The sequence below is a fragment of the Bombus fervidus genome, chromosome 1, assembly GCF_041682495.2.
Source record: "Bombus fervidus isolate BK054 chromosome 1, iyBomFerv1, whole genome shotgun sequence".
NCBI classification, from domain to species: Eukaryota; Metazoa; Arthropoda; class Insecta; order Hymenoptera; family Apidae; genus Bombus; species Bombus fervidus.
Window position 1 is genome coordinate 15,542,141 of NC_091517.1, and position 15,755 is coordinate 15,557,895.

The following is a 15,755-nucleotide window of genomic DNA, read 5'->3' on the forward strand; positions in this document are numbered from 1 at the left end:
ACCTTGTGAAACGAAAGAAACTTTTCGGACAACCTAATATTTGTCCATTTCTTTTCTAAATTAGATTGCGCCTTTGTATCGTTTGTATAAAAATATCGAGATTACTCGAAGATCATAATATAATTCTGTATGTCTGTATCCATTTTCATATGTCTTACATAAGGGTAGCATGCAAAATATAAAGTTTCATTGAAAAAAATAAGAACCTCGATGAAATTGGATCTTACGAAGCTATACCTATTACAATTATAATGCACGAGTTGCTTGGAAACATCAGGTTCATAAGTTGCAAACTGAACACACGTGACGATATTACAAATACATTTTTTTTTAAATTCATCTCGAGACTTACGATTAAAACTCATGTGATTGTTCACATATCAGAAGCAGCGTGTCTTTTATAACCGAAATAAAAAGAAAAGGTCCTCGATAATCTGATTTAGAAGATATTTACTTGGAAATAATTCACGTAGCTCACCGACGATTATAATTTTTCGCCAGATAACAAAATCGACTAGGAGTTACTCGTATCTACCGATATTATTCTACAAAACGATCCAAGCATATATCAAGCAACCATCTAGAACGACACGGCCTTTCATCTCCAACGTCATCGAATCGTTTCATCCAGAAAAGGTTCGCCCTCGACTCCGCTCAGAAGGACGAAGTGAATCGTCAGCTCGTCGTAGAGGAAACGAGCCCGCAAGCACGGCCGACACACATTTTCAGTTCAGAGAAGAAAAGCACACCCGACACAGAAAATCGATTTAGACGTTTCACAAAAGCTGATTCGCCTTGATCCGTTTGCCGGACGGTCTCTTTCCATACGTCGGACAACTCGATCTTTTTCTACCCATATTTCCTTCCTCGCCTCGCCTTTCTATGCAAGTTACGTGTATTCCCATGAGGAGAAAGCGTTAAAACGTTATAGTCGGCGGAAGAGATATACGCGAGATCGTGAATTATCGCGTGTATTGCAAGAAACGAGAAATTGGTTACATAAAAAAAAAAAGATGGTTTCAATGGGTATTTTTTTTTATAGATTCGATACAATCAGAATAATAAGCACGCGTGTTTACGAATAGAATGAAATTTATAAACGAGGATTTATATCCATAAGGGAACAGTTGGAAATCGATAAATTTATCTGTGCACAGTAGAATATGTTAATAATCTCGATTAGCTAGGATTTTACTTCTTTAAAATTCCAACTACTAAATCTATCAAAATGTTCAATTTTCTAAATTTGATAACGAAGCATTTTTTGGGTGGGTTTAGGTAATTTTCAGTCAAATTCTGTTTTAAATTCTGTAAAAAGAAAAAACTGAGAGATAGTTACTAGTCAAAATCTCGAGTCCCTTATCTCTCACAAAATATTTCAAATTATTTATTTCGGTCCTGGAAACACGTAAACTTTAAATTCTATCTAATTTTACGACCATACTATTACATCTTTTGCACCAACTATACCGCATTCGCCACCGGTTTATTGTATGAGTTTGCAGATATATACATCATTTTCATTGTACCACTATATCCTCCACGCCACGGCCCTATCTTTCTTTTCTTCTTTCATTTTCCTCTCTCGTAAGAAAAGAAACACATTCTTTTTGTTCTTTAATCGACCTTGACCGTGCTTTGCTCGATAGCCACACGACAATGGCGCGTCTGAACGCGTTCTTCGAGTCTTTTCGAGCTCGATGCCAAACGAGACGTTCGAATCAACTTGATAAATCACGTACCTCGATTCGAAGCAGCGTACTCAGCGAAAAAACGAAAGAATTGGTAGCCAGCTCGGTTGGAAACTAAATCATTTTAAATGATTTTAATGACGTAGAGGAGAAAATTGGTCGGATTAGGTTCGTTTACCGGTTCATGGTTACAAGTTGTACGCTTCATTCGTTCTAGGTGCTTTGACCAATTATGTCTAGACTCGTCGGACCCTAAATATGGTTGCCACCTACGGTAAATGGAAGCCGAGGATGCGTGGTCTTCTTTTTCAAAGCGATACGAGCTTGCTTGGAAAAATAAGTTGGAAAATACGAAAACGAATACACGGTCTTTAGTAAAGAAATAAATGATCGACCAGTAGTAGACTGTGGATATTTTTAGGAATTCGTATTTTTGCGAGTATAATTAAAACAAAATGAGAATTGGGTAGAAAATTATTTTATCTACCAAACGTTATAAGAACCAATATATTTTAGACGTTTTATATATTTTTGAATCTCGTGCGAATTTCTTGTATATCTTTGCATTCTCAACCTTCTCGTAAATATATGAAAATTCGCAATCTATCGATTAGCGTAGTTTTCGAAGGTGAATTTGCTCTTGTCCTTTGAATCGGAATACTTTTTCTCCATAAAAAATGAAAATTTAATATAAATTCAAACGAACCATTTTTTTTTTTTTTTTTTTTGGGGGGCATATAATGCACAGCTGTTTCGAAATCGATTAGTTTTCCATTTTTAAAAGCTGCTTCGATCTTGCGAAAAATATTTCAGAAACTAATTGCCTCTCAATGTTTCCTTGCAAATTCACATTTTTTATCTTTTTGTATTTAATGAAAAGCTCCTCAAGAAGAACGAAGGTAACAGAAGGATAGTTTACATGTTTTAAAATTTGCAAAGCTTTTAGGGGCGATGAAAGAACCGCCGAATCCGAAACGACAAAAGGACCATAACAAACACGATATGTGAAAGATAAACTGGAGTATAAGAACAGAGGAATAATACACGTGTAAACATAACTTCCGAATATCAATCCACAAAATAAACATTTCAAAGGTGACAAAAAAATAAAGCTGACCCTATACAATGAATCAATCTATCGGATGCTTGTATTATTGTACGCTATTCGAAAACGTAAATATTACGTGGTAGCTGTTGTAAACAGCACCAGAATAACATTTTCCGTCGAGTGTCGAGTTTTAAATAAAACTATGACATATGTACATGCCTTTACATATTTCACAAGGCCTGATACAAACTTAATAAATTCCACGCATACGACAAATAACTTTAACGAACGAAGGATTGGAAATTATAGTCGGTCAATCAACTGTAGTCTACAGTTTTATTAATGTGTATATTTATTTCAATTTTATAATGATACACACTCTCACACACAAGCGAAGTCGATGAATTTGATTACTAAGACGGAACGTAGAGTCAATATGATTGCCCGATTGTCGTACGAACAGTTGACTTGACTATCACGAGAGCTTGAAGAGCCAAAGTAACCCGGGACATGTTCTGCACAGCCTGGCCTAGACTCGACTCACTGTTCGTTCTTTCGCCATCACAGAAATAGGAGACTTTCTACCGTCTTAGGTAGTTGACGATATTGTTTTTTGGGATAAAGTCCCTTTTTCCTTTGCATACACATCCGCTCTTTCCGTATGGCAGATACCCGCTTTCTCCGTGATTGTAATAAATTCCAAGTCGTTGTGAATAGCCCGCTGTAAACTACTTTTTGGGACTGTACGTCCCGTAATTTTAGTGCAGACCGATTGATCCATCTATATACGTTAGACATTAAACTATCGTTAGAGTATATGGTGGATCCTTGGGTCTGTAGAACAGAACAGTTGGAATAGTAAAAAAAAAAAAAAAAAAAAAAAAGAAAACTCCATAACCCAGAACTTACGTATACCTCGTCAATTCGCTAATATTATTAATTCGTAAATAATTGCGCAAGAGAACCCTAATATTGATATATTATTGAAACTAACGAATATCGGATCGAAAGCGAAGATTTTAATGTTTTCCCATGAAAGCGTCGGCCACAGGGTGAAATAATTAAGTGACGGAGTATCTTTGGCGGGATAGCGGGTGAAAGGAGTCGCGTAGCTTGTCCTGGTGGTATCCAGGGCTGGAATGGTGGCTCGCCATGAATTCCAATTTGCACGATTAATTGTAACGAAACTAAGCTTCTACGACCCGCAATTCTCCGCGGAAAACATTTCTTAATTGAAAACTCGCCGTCAGCCTAGCGGAACAGCCTGCCATTTCATTTTTCTGCAATTATCGCTAACCGAGACCAGAATAAATTACCGGAATTCTTGTCTATTTTAAGTACCGGCTACGGAAAGTACGGACGAACGATTTGTATTATACACACTTGACTTTAACACAACCATTTACGACGCTGTAACAGTCTAATAATGGAAAAGTAACGATATACGCATTGGCAAATCATAATTTATTACAAAATAGCTCAAATAGTCGAATAAATATTCTCACGACTAATTGTATCTTCTAAATATCTTCCCGATGATGTACGAACAAATTATACCGAGAAATTCGTCTATTGGGTTGGCAACTAAGTGACTGCGGATTTTATCAGTGGGTAGTATTGGCAACTAAGTGATTGCGAATTTTGTCAATACCACCCATTGCCAACCCAATAGACGAATTTCTCGGTATAATTTGTCTATATATCATCGGGAAGATATTTAGAAGATACAATTAGTCGTGAGAATATTTATTCGACTATTTGAACTATTTTGTAATAAATTACGATTTGCCAATGCGTATATCATTTAGAAGATATTTATCATATCATATTTAGAAGATACAATTAGTTGCGGATTAATTGCGGATTTTGTCAATGGGTGGTATTGACAAAATCCGCGGCCACTTAGTTGCCAACCCAATAATTTCAAATAGCCTCTATTCATCGCGAAAGTCTTTCGATAACACACACATAGGAAATATAATCTACATCGTTAGGTGCGACCGGATAATGCGTTTCTTTCCACCTCTGAACACGAAACCGCGCGAAATCATGTCGAGCACGACCAAGTGTACACCGCCGCATCGGCGATTAATCACAAACAAGGGGATGGTTATGGTGGGACACGAAAATAGCCGGGAATAGCGTGCATAATTCGGTGGAAAAGGGGGCCACGCAAATATTTGCATCTATTTTACACACCATCGATGCTACTGAATTTTGGATGCGCGCTATTTTTAGCGGAATAGGCCGTGTGTGTCGATCTATTCTTTAGTAACCCGTGGTTGTACGCGCCCCGTTTCCTTCCCGCAAGCCTTCATTTAGTAATATCGACAGTCTTGATTCGAAACGCCAAACAAAAGCGAAAGAACACGAATCGATATTAGACGGAAGGACACCGATTTACGCAAGCCGCGATATTTGCATTCGAAAGTCGGGTAAAATTAGTTTTCTAGCTAAGTCTCGTTTAATTGGCGTAATTTGTTAGACATAGATAGCAACTTATTAAGAGGAAAGCGTTTATTTTAAGTTTCTTTTATTATTTACTTCCTGGTAAACGTTAAACTATTGCATAAAAGTATTTAATAAGAAAAAGCACACTTTTTTAATAGTAATTACCATTATTTCTATAATTTTCTGAAGGAAGTATTCATTTTTTATCTTGGAAATTTGTAGCTCGCGCGAACGCTTATATTTACGTACGAATCTATGTTCTGATTTTGCGTAAGACAATTGACATCGTGTTTAGATGCTTCGTGTCCTTTTAGAGAATAATTCTGCATTTCTTCATTTAACAAAATATTTTTTGACAGATATTGAAATTTGAGAAGATTGTATCAGAAACAAAAATCTTTTCCGAAATATCGCATTCTCAAGAAATCTTAACATTTCCGCTAATTTCCTAAAATCCTTCAGAATATAGCTTCAAGCGTACCATTTCACAAAATCGACGTTATATTCCAATAAATATTATTTTACTATCTTTTGTGTTCCGCATTTTTTATAAATAAAGTATGTCGAAAAGAGAAGGAAACATCTAAAAAGATACAAACACAAAGAAAAACTGAGTAGAGCAACGTTACTAAATAAATCAACTATCAGCTTCCGAAATATTTATGTACAACACTACTTCAACCGTGTAACCTATGAAAAAGAAAAGACTGGCCACTACATACGTGTATTACCTGCCGCTGTTCAATTTTCCCTAGAAACAAAAAATTTAAAAATCTCTAGAATCGACTTCAAACTACGTTTTCGATATAGACAGCGTATGCGACGCATCAAGTGCTCTAGCCGTCCCTGTGATGCGATTGGTGCCAATTAAACAGTCTCGTTGGACCGACTACGAGTGCACTTGGTACGAGTAACGCGACAACTTTGTAAAAAAACGCGACGAATGGCCGCGTCAACGATGGTAGGCGATGGTAGGTGTATAATTCACAAAGCGTGGAGAACGTTCACGACTTTCACGACACGATTAATTTACATTGCTGTGGAAGAGGACGGAGGGAAGGGGGGGGGGGATGGCGGGATGGAACGGCTCGGCAGCGTGAGCTCTTGACGCGAGAAGAAAGAAAACCGGCGAAACGCGTTGCAACGACGAGGATTGCAATCAAAGACAATCCTTTGTTGATTAATTAGCCGCCGGTGGAAGTTTATGATAATAGTCGATGGAACCACCATACGAAGGGAATAAAGTTAATAAATACATTTAAATACGTATAACGCGAAGTACGTACTATCGATCAACGATCGATCAACGCTGTTTCAACTGTTTTAACATTGAAATTCCTACTACGGTAGTCAAATTGGTAGATTCATAATTTTTTCAGTAGTCTCGTACATTTACATGTATATAATAAATGTTTAAAGATAAATTATTAAAAATTTACGTATAGAATATTTCGTAAAATATGATGGAGAATTTTTCAGTATGTGGTATCTCTTCCTAACACCTTTCACTTCGATTTCTTTAATACGAATAATTACCGCGCGGGATTTACTTTTGACATTTAGTCGAACATGCCTAAATCTTAGTTCTAAGTTTTCAACGAAATACATAGCTCCTAGTAAAACAAGTTAGAGGAAACAGATAAAGTACAATAAAAAAACAAAAGAGATACGTGTATCGCTGGTGCGAGGGTGTATAGTGTATATTGTATATCCGTTATTTAATCGAGGAAAAAGGCGGCCGATAGGCGCGAAGTAGCATCTCATTGATTCAGCTATAATTTTACGCATTGATGGTCGAATGGCCGTGACTTAGTGAATAAAAGTACGACTAAGTAAAACGTAGCTGTACGATGGTTATCGAACGGTAACAGGAGATTGCGTTGGATGCGAAGGATAAAGGAGAAAGAGGAGGCGGAAGGGTGCGGTAGACATATTAGAGCAAGTGACAAGAGACTCACCTTGTCTGAGGGTATGTTGCGCGAACTCATCGTAGATGGTGGCGAAGGGTGGTCGCAGGAAATCCAGAGGCCGTCCGTAATTTGACCCAAAGGTGACTTTCCGAATGGCACAGGTATTCAACAAACTGATGACAGCGATGAAAAGCCAGTGTGCGACGCACTTACTCGATGAAAACACACTCACGCACAGCTCACTATTCCGGGACCATTTCGGCCCGAGCCTTCCGCTGCCCGATCACACACTCCGACACCTGTCGTTACTTGTACATGTCGGGCGAAAAGTATTTGGGTAACATCTTGCGGATAATACACGGATAATACGCTCTGTAGTTTGCACCGCACGCACCCACCGTCCCAGTCTCAGAGCCAAACACATAAAATGGCGATCCTGAGACGATGCAGCCTTCTGGGGAAGCTTCGGTCACAGAGTACGCGATTGCACTAGTCACACTCGGACGTTCGTGACAGGTGGCAGTGGGAGAAGCACCAGTAGCGCCACTCCCAGTGTATACTTGTACTACATCTATAAAATTAAATTTAGGAGAACTATGTGAACGAGACTTGTGAAAAACATGTGAAAAATCATGAATTGAAAACTATTTTTACGTATTATTTTCATTGTACTGATATTGTTGTAATATTGCAGAACTGAGGTTTTTTAGTAATTGTGATTTCATCTGTTGAGAATAAATCAATCGATAATGAATCGTTTTAATTTTATTGTGGATAGTACTTTACACTAGTTTGCATTAATGTTACGATATAACCTCTTCCGTTGTATTGTCAGCGTTAAAATTTTGACAGTTTCCGAATGATAGGTTGTATTCTACTGTTGCAGCGTTAGTTCGCATGTATATCATTGTAAATTATGTATAAAAGTAGAAACTCAGTGTGTATCTGACGCACAATGAAATTACTGTGATAAGCAGTTTATGAAAGTATTTTAAAAAATGTCCGCAATTATAGATGATAAAGTGGTTGCAGGAGCGAAATCCGCAAACATTGTTAAAGAAGACCCCATTGTAGCATTGACGGTATACACACCGTTTTAATAACAGAACTTAAACAATTAATTGATTTAGTTATATTCTTTCCTTTATTGATGTGCAGAAAATAACCTTTTTCCTCCATTTCCTTGTAATTTAGTAAACGTGCTTTAATATTTATAGAAAGATATGATTTCATCATTATATTTACGTTTACCTTTATTTTCTATTTCTGTGACGCTTATTTATGTATTTATTTTAGGAAAAAGTAAATGCTTTATATTTTTTTCGAGATCACTATTTTGAAAATCATTCTATCGAAGAAGCCATTAGAAAGAATGGTGATGTAGAAAAAGAAATGAAAGATACTTTAAGTAAACTCGACGAATGTAAAGGATATGAAATTGATGGATCACGAGCAAAATATTATTACCTAAAAGGAAAAGCTTTAAATGTTACAGAACGTTTTATACCACAAGCAGAAGAGTTATTAACAAAAGCAGTAAAATTAGAACCTAACTTAGTAGAAGCATGGAATGAATTAGGAGAATGTTATTGGAAAAACGATGATATTCAACAAGCAAAAAATTGTTTTGTTGGAGCTCTACGCCATGTAAAATTTCTTTTCTTATTCTTATTCATTACCATCTTGCTGCAATTAATTGTGTAATGTATAATTGAAATGCAATAATAAATATTGTAGGGTAGGAATAAAGTATCCTTAAGAAATTTATCGATGGTACTCAGACAAGAACCAGTTCCTAATACTGAACAACGAATACAAAATATACAGAAGGGAGTGGAATATGCTAAGGAAGCAGTCAGTCTTGATACATCAGATGGTATTTCTTGGGCAATCTTAGGAAATGCTTATTTGTCTTCCTTTTTTACAATAGCACAAAATCCTGCAACTTTACGACTTTGCATGTCAGCTTATACACAAGCAGTAAGTTAGATTATGACAATTTTAAACTTTCATCGTTGGCTAGCAATAAACATATTGGAACTGTTTTTAGGAAAAAGATATTGTAGCAGGAAGTAATCCTGATTTATTTCACAATAAGGCAGTGGTAAGCATTTTATTATCTCCGTTACAATATCAATGAACTTTAATTTCTGGTATTTATGTAAATAAATTACAACAATAGGCCTTAAAGTATCAAGAAGAATATAGTTTAGCATTAAAATCTTTTGAGAGGGCAATACTACTAGATCCAGTATGGGAAACACCTCATAACAAAAGGGATGAATTGTTACAATATTTAAAAGATGTACAAAATTCAGTAAATAATAATGGAAGAGTAAAACCGAAAAGATTGTACCAAATGATAAGGGTATCTAAATTTTTTAAATAATATATTTGTTTTTATAATGACAATGTGATTTCAAGATGTGTTTCATTTTATAAGATTCTATAAACTTAATACATGATGCTGGTACCTATACATATTTATAGGTTTCTGATTAAATGTAGGCATTGGATGTTAAACATTTGGGACCATACAAAGGTGGCTCTTTCACATCTGGCCAAAAGACTGTAAAATTAGATTTAGTATTACTTAAAGACCTAGTCCTCGGGCTAAATCCAGAAAAAGTTATATTTGGGAAAGTAGTATGTTGGATACAAGACACCGATTGTGTACCTTTGTAAGTCTGTTTTTCAGTTTCCTTTAATTACAACAAACAATGAATGTAATTTATGATCATGATTAACAAATACGTATCCAATATTTTAGCGCGTTTTGTCTCGTGGATGAAGAAAAAATGTGTATTGCTGTAACAGTATATAATCTTGCTAAAGGTCGTGGAGTAACCGTAGGAGATTCTGTTGCTATACCTGAACCATGTGTGATTCATCATAAGTTTTCTTATCTCAATAACGTTAGTATTATTGTACTGATATATATATGCTTCTTTTAAAATTAACGGTTATACATCTATATACTTTTTCAGGATTTTGACTTCAAATCTATACGCGTCGAAACTCCAGTTATATTGGTTGTTAATGGAAGAAAATTAGGTAGAGAGCAACAAGCATCTGCAAAATTGCACACCTTTAAAAAGACCGATTGAACTTAATGCACAAATGTTCGTTCACGAATTTATAGCGAAACGTAGCTAGTGATGAGATTTCCTTTTATCTCGACTTTAAATCAATATCACTGTTAATAGACAATGTGATATTCGAATTTTGAATCTAAGTATTAATATAGTATATGAATAGAATTGAATAATCTTACCACAGTCAATATTTCTGGAGATAGGTCAATCCACTTACAATTGTTGCGCATTTCCTTAGAAGAATGTCATGCAAGTTAGAAACGATGAAATTTAAAAAGAAAGTTCTGTCTTTTTACACAGAACTTCGTTTATAAGTATCGTTATATTTTGTTTGAAATATGTTAATTTGCAAAGAAGCTTGAAGAATCCGAATTCATCGATTTATATAAAATTTTGTATATACATAATAAAACGCAGTTTATTTAAATGATTGTATCTCGTAGAATTTTAATCGCATCCCTGGATGCGATCTAATAAGTAATAGAAAGTTTTACATATAGTGTATTTACAAAATTTTATAAGAACAAGTGAGTATGCATTCTTCAAGTTTCTTTCGTCAGCTCAAAAGTCAGTTCCAGAATATAGAATATATAATCGAATTTTGTATAAAAATACTAATTTTCACAATACACCTAGGTGTAGTTTTAATCTTTAATCAAATAATTTTCTTTTAAAAAACATTTAAACGTTCTGGAATTTTTTATTGAACTTGTTTCGCACTTTTATTACGTTTATTGTTATAGTTCTTTAAGAGGAAAGACAAAAGATAAGCAAGCGTAAAAATAAGATATAATAACATTTAATGCTTAACAAGATCAAATAAACTGACTTTTTCTATAAGTTCTATTCATCAGTCGTTCCATCGTGCCAATAAAATAACTTTTGCTCGTTCGTACGAAACATAAAAACTAACCATTTTTTTTTATATTCGAATACTCATATTGATTCATTTCGATAAAAAAAAAAAAAAAAAAAAGAAACGGTAACGTCCATAAGTTCGTAAGGATAGAACGTATTATAAAATACACAATGTGTAGATTTATTTTTAAAAACATCGGTTTATCAAAGTTCGAACACGCTCAAGAAGAAAATCAACGCGAGAAAGAAGAAAAAAGGTCACGAGTTCTGTTTCTGCGTTTGTCGCTACGCCCTTGAAGAGCTTAAACGGGAATGCAACATAAATTTATTAAACCGGTATCAAAAGCGAAACGACAAACATGGAAGCAGGACGTCGCGCATTTTTCAGTCACTTTTACGAAAATTGCTTGTGATGTACATATATATTTAAAACGTTTGTATAAAAATGTTTTCTATTATCGATTATAATATAATAAATACTTATTTAATAATAATATAGTAGTTGGGCGTTTCTCTATGAAAACCTAGCATCCGTTTGACGGAGAAACAATAGTGAACTTCCAGCGGACCGTGACTAACGACTCTTCGAGCACTAGGAATCGTTTCACAACGACGAATGATTGTTTCACGTCGAAGTCATCGGCCGACGTCTTCTAAATTAAATACGTACGCGTATACGCGTGGTCTTCCACGTACAGATCATACACGGTACGTAATTTTACGTAAGTGAAACGGAGGTGTATCAATGTTCTCCTTTCGGGACATGTCTCGTTCTACTTCACATGTTCACCTCCCATAGCTTAAAGTAATTGTCGATCACCTCGAGGAACCACTCACGTCGTTGAGGATCTTTGAAGATCGGCGCGAGCGTCTTCAGTTGAAGCTGTAGTAACGCTTCGTTCTCCAACAAACCGTCCAGTTGCTTTAGCAACATCGCATCACCGTGTAATTTCAGCAAGCTGGCATATGAGAAAATGTAGTATTGGTTTCGAAGCCGTTCTACCGCCCAAGCCTCGACGGTGCGGTTTCCGCTCGCTGCTTGTATCGAGCCCATGTGCTCCGCGTACCACGGCGAAAAATAGTTGCTCAACTCGATATTCGATAAATCTGCTACACCACGAGTCTTTAGCCGCTCTTTGATACGTAGATATGTTTGTTGCGTATACACGAACACCTAGAAGGAATAAAAGACACTTTTAAAATTTTAAGGTAGGTACACAGGTATAATTTAGCACAAGGTATCAAGGAATCAAGAAAAGGTGAAAAAGGTAAATCTACATAGAGAAAGTACTTATATATAATTGCAGAATTTTCAAATTATCGATATTTTTTACAGTGTAACTTAACAAATTTTTATTAAAATATTACAGAGAAGAAAGTTAAGTAGTTGACGAACAAATTTTATTGCCATCTTCTAATTTATTTTTCCCTGAAGCATCACTGGCCTTCTGCTTCCTCATACCATATCCTGTATGAGACACGTAGGATTTACGTTTATAATTATCTAGGTAATCAACGAATTAACGATGGCCACTTATTTTTACGTATCCTATTCTTATTTCTAATACTTATTCCGAATGTTCGTCAGATTATTTGGTGTCGTCATTCTATTCGTAAACCTTGAAACTGGTCTTTAAGGTTTATACATTGGTAAGAGGCAGATAAAAGGGTAGACACGTCTGTTTCTTCAGACTATAATTTTGATTGCGTGGGAGGAGCAAATAACCACTGAAGCAGGATTTCTTTGGTAACGTTTTGTAACGCGACGTGAGTGGAGATGGTTCGATGGTGCTAGCTAGAGATTCAAATTGATTCTCGGAAGTAAAGCTTGAAGCAATAAATTTTATGCACCCATAAATCATTGGTCTTGCGCAAGTAGTCAAGAAGAGATGTACCAAGGCTAAAGTATTTGTTGTTACACGCCAAGGATCGTCTGTGTAATTTTTCCCAGAAGAACGGAGGAACGTTTGGTAAGATGAAATGATCGATGATTAAGGATCTAATTATTACCTAGAATGTTCTAAGTTCTATGATTTAGAATTTCTACGTTTTACGGTTTAATAACAAAACCGTTTAATAATAATAACTATACGCTAAAACAATAAACACAAACATCTTTACCTGATACAAAGAGTTGCCAGTGACATAAGCAGCAATATAGTGCGATCCGAAGTGCTTGATGAATCGAACCACGCTGGCAGTATCTCCAACCGTGACGTTTTCTGTTTCCCGGAGGACAGCCTCGTCCAGAATCATCGAGTCTGCTGTAACAGCCAATTTCTGATTCTCACGGAACCTGGCAACGCGTACCAGCACGTAACAATGTTCACCGGTGATGAACGACGAGTTAATGCCCAAATGACGAGCAATGGCCGCCTTGGACCAGCTGGCGCTAAACGCTCGCCATGGCCTTTCCAGTCGTTCAAACGTGAAGTCCCGGAAGTAAGCTTGCAGAAGTTGACGGACATTATCGCAGAACTCCATATGAAAGTCTCCATCGAACACCGCTGCCTGTTGGCGTTGTTTGGTCGTTATGGGGGTTGGATTCCTGAAAACATCTAGGGTCGGTTCTCGGAAGATCCAAGTGTCGGTGTCGTTTCTGGGGACCACTCTCATGCTGATGCTGAGGTAACCGTAACGGCTGAAGATGTTGACGGCGCCGCCGAGACGCGGCCTCTGCGACCCGTTGCTGAGCCGTACACCAGCCAGCAACGCGATCATCCACGCCAGGAGCAAGAATCGCGTGCGTGACCACATCTCTCGCGGCTGCCTGCGGCGAAACCACCTGGAAACATATGACGAGATTGCTTCAATACTGAAATAATATCAAGTGCGTGATCTTATATCGTGGACTAGGATGGAAGAAGCTGGGAATATAAAGGAGTTTTGGTAAGCTGGAATCTTTCTTTATTGAGAAAGTTATATCAAGGATATATATTTTTTTTTGGAATGAAATAATGTTAGACGTGAAACTGGGTGGAAGAAACGGAGAGTACAGAGGATTTTTGGTGATCAGGAATCTGTATTCGTTGAGAAGTTATATGGAAAATAAATTAAAAAAAAAAAAAAAAACAAAGAAAATGAGATAATATTGAATACAAAGTATGATGAAACTGGAAGTGTAAAGAATTTTTGAAAATCAGGAATCGTTATTGGTTATACGTAGAATAAGAAGGGAGAAAGTGGTACGGAATGTAAAGAATCTTTAATGCTCAGAGATTTTTATTTGTTGAGTGGGTTTTGATTAAAATTCAATTTTTTATGAGATTGTAAATAAAAATGAACAATTTAAATTTCCAAGGATCTAAATGCTGAGATGAATACAAGTTTTGAACACGAATGAGCATTTACGCGTGGTTCTGAAAGAAGATGAGTTTCTTACATTGGAATCGTCGGTAAATATCGATTCCACTAATATAAAACATAAGAGGATTGCAATTTAGCGGATACCTAAGCCGACCGCGTTTCGCTTTGTAACGTCTTTGCAGATTCTTAACATTCCTTCGCTGGTGTTTCTTATCGTACCAACTTTCGCTAAAATCTCTGACATTGTAGGAACCGTTAAAATATGTTTCACTGGAATATGAAAGTTTGCTAAGTGCTTTTTATACGGATTCTACATTCATTAGAAACTTTCGATATTTCTTTGTTCCGGTACATAATTATTTCTATCTCATTATATGGTACCAGGTAGAAACATAACAAACTTTAAACATTTATCTTCGAACGAGATTTTTCTTCATTTTAAATATACTTTTCTACAAAATATAAGGTGGCACGCTACACTGAAACGTCAATCATGTAACAAATATAAATAAATATAATTAGAAATTAATTTTACGTACAAAACGAAGCAAGCATTCAAATATATTTTAAATATTCATTTAAAAGGTCTAATTGTTTCAAAAGAAGAAAAAATGTTTAGAAAAAACTACAATCAATAGAAATAATGAAAATATCAAGAAACATCTTACAGAACCGATCCTCGAGACAAGTAGCAAACGGCACAAACTTCTTCACACCATCGACAACTTCATTCACAGTTTCGCGCCACAATTAATCGAAACTACTGATCTCGCGATATCAGAACTTGTACAATATAAAAACAGATTATCATTAAAATTATACATATATGATACAAGTTACACAAAATGTTACAAGTCCTTAAAATGAACCTACAAGTGGTGGAACAACTCGTGTGCTCAGCTGGAATCTACCGGCGCTTCGAAACCGCGAGTGCACGCGCGACGCAACGAGTCCGCCGGTAGATCGCCACGAGTTATCTCGTTTTGTAGGTCTAGGTGCACATCGTCGAGGCATTTGCAGAAGCAGTACGTGGCCTTCATCCCCACCTGTCTACCGGGCAAACACGCTGGTCTAACGCGGTTCTCCAACGTGCGAAGTCGGGTCTCCATCGGCCGGACAAGTGTTTCAAGAAGTTCTAACCCCTTCTTTACGGACCATATTGCTACCGTAATAGTTGCTATGTATTAGGTTGTCCGAAAAGTTTCTTTCGTTTTATAAGGAAATAGTGGACGCACAAGATTTTCCGTTTTATATTATTTTATCGAATTACGTATGATACATTTTCTTTTATCAAGATAAAAATCACAAGGTTCGATAGATTAGGTTTCATGTCTGTATAAAGATGCGTTGTTGTAAAAGACGTGTCTGTAAAAGAAAGACACTTTTCGGACAACCT

The 15,755-nt window shown here is 36.3% G+C and overlaps 3 protein-coding genes across 5 annotated transcripts in view; 1 reads left to right on the forward strand and 2 right to left on the reverse strand.

The window, feature by feature from the left end:
* Positions 1-7,592, reverse strand: part of Ubl3 (ubiquitin like 3) — a 113,097-nt gene extending 105,505 nt beyond the window's left edge. The window contains exon 1 of the mRNA XM_072004358.1: positions 7,149-7,592. Within this exon, the coding sequence (XP_071860459.1) occupies positions 7,149-7,178 (30 nt within the window). The 5' untranslated portion in view covers positions 7,179-7,592. The remainder of the gene's footprint in view (positions 1-7,148) is intronic.
* A 102-nt stretch (positions 7,593-7,694) lies between these two features.
* LOC139987725 (tetratricopeptide repeat protein 5) lies at positions 7,695-11,547 on the forward strand. Its single transcript, XM_072004322.1, has 8 exons — positions 7,695-8,182; positions 8,397-8,747; positions 8,838-9,080; positions 9,151-9,204; positions 9,283-9,468; positions 9,609-9,781; positions 9,871-10,015; positions 10,088-11,547. Exons 1-8 carry the CDS (start codon positions 8,099-8,101, stop codon positions 10,205-10,207), a joined length of 1,356 nt encoding a protein of 451 aa, XP_071860423.1. The 5' UTR covers positions 7,695-8,098; the 3' UTR covers positions 10,208-11,547.
* Tsl (membrane-attack complex domain containing protein torso-like) overlaps positions 9,199-15,755 on the reverse strand; it is a 34,172-nt gene continuing 27,615 nt past the window's right edge. For 2 of the 3 annotated variants that reach the window (XM_072004339.1, XM_072004335.1), the window contains 2 exons: positions 13,175-13,838; positions 9,199-12,227 (listed from right to left, as the gene is read on the reverse strand). In XM_072004339.1, coding sequence (XP_071860440.1) covers positions 11,832-12,227; positions 13,175-13,810 — 1,032 coding nt within the window. In that variant the 5' untranslated portion in view covers positions 13,811-13,838 and the 3' untranslated portion in view covers positions 9,199-11,831. Of the gene's footprint in view, positions 12,228-13,174; positions 13,839-15,027; positions 15,206-15,755 lie in introns of those variants that run through there. The other variant, XM_072004348.1, reaches the window with a different exon arrangement.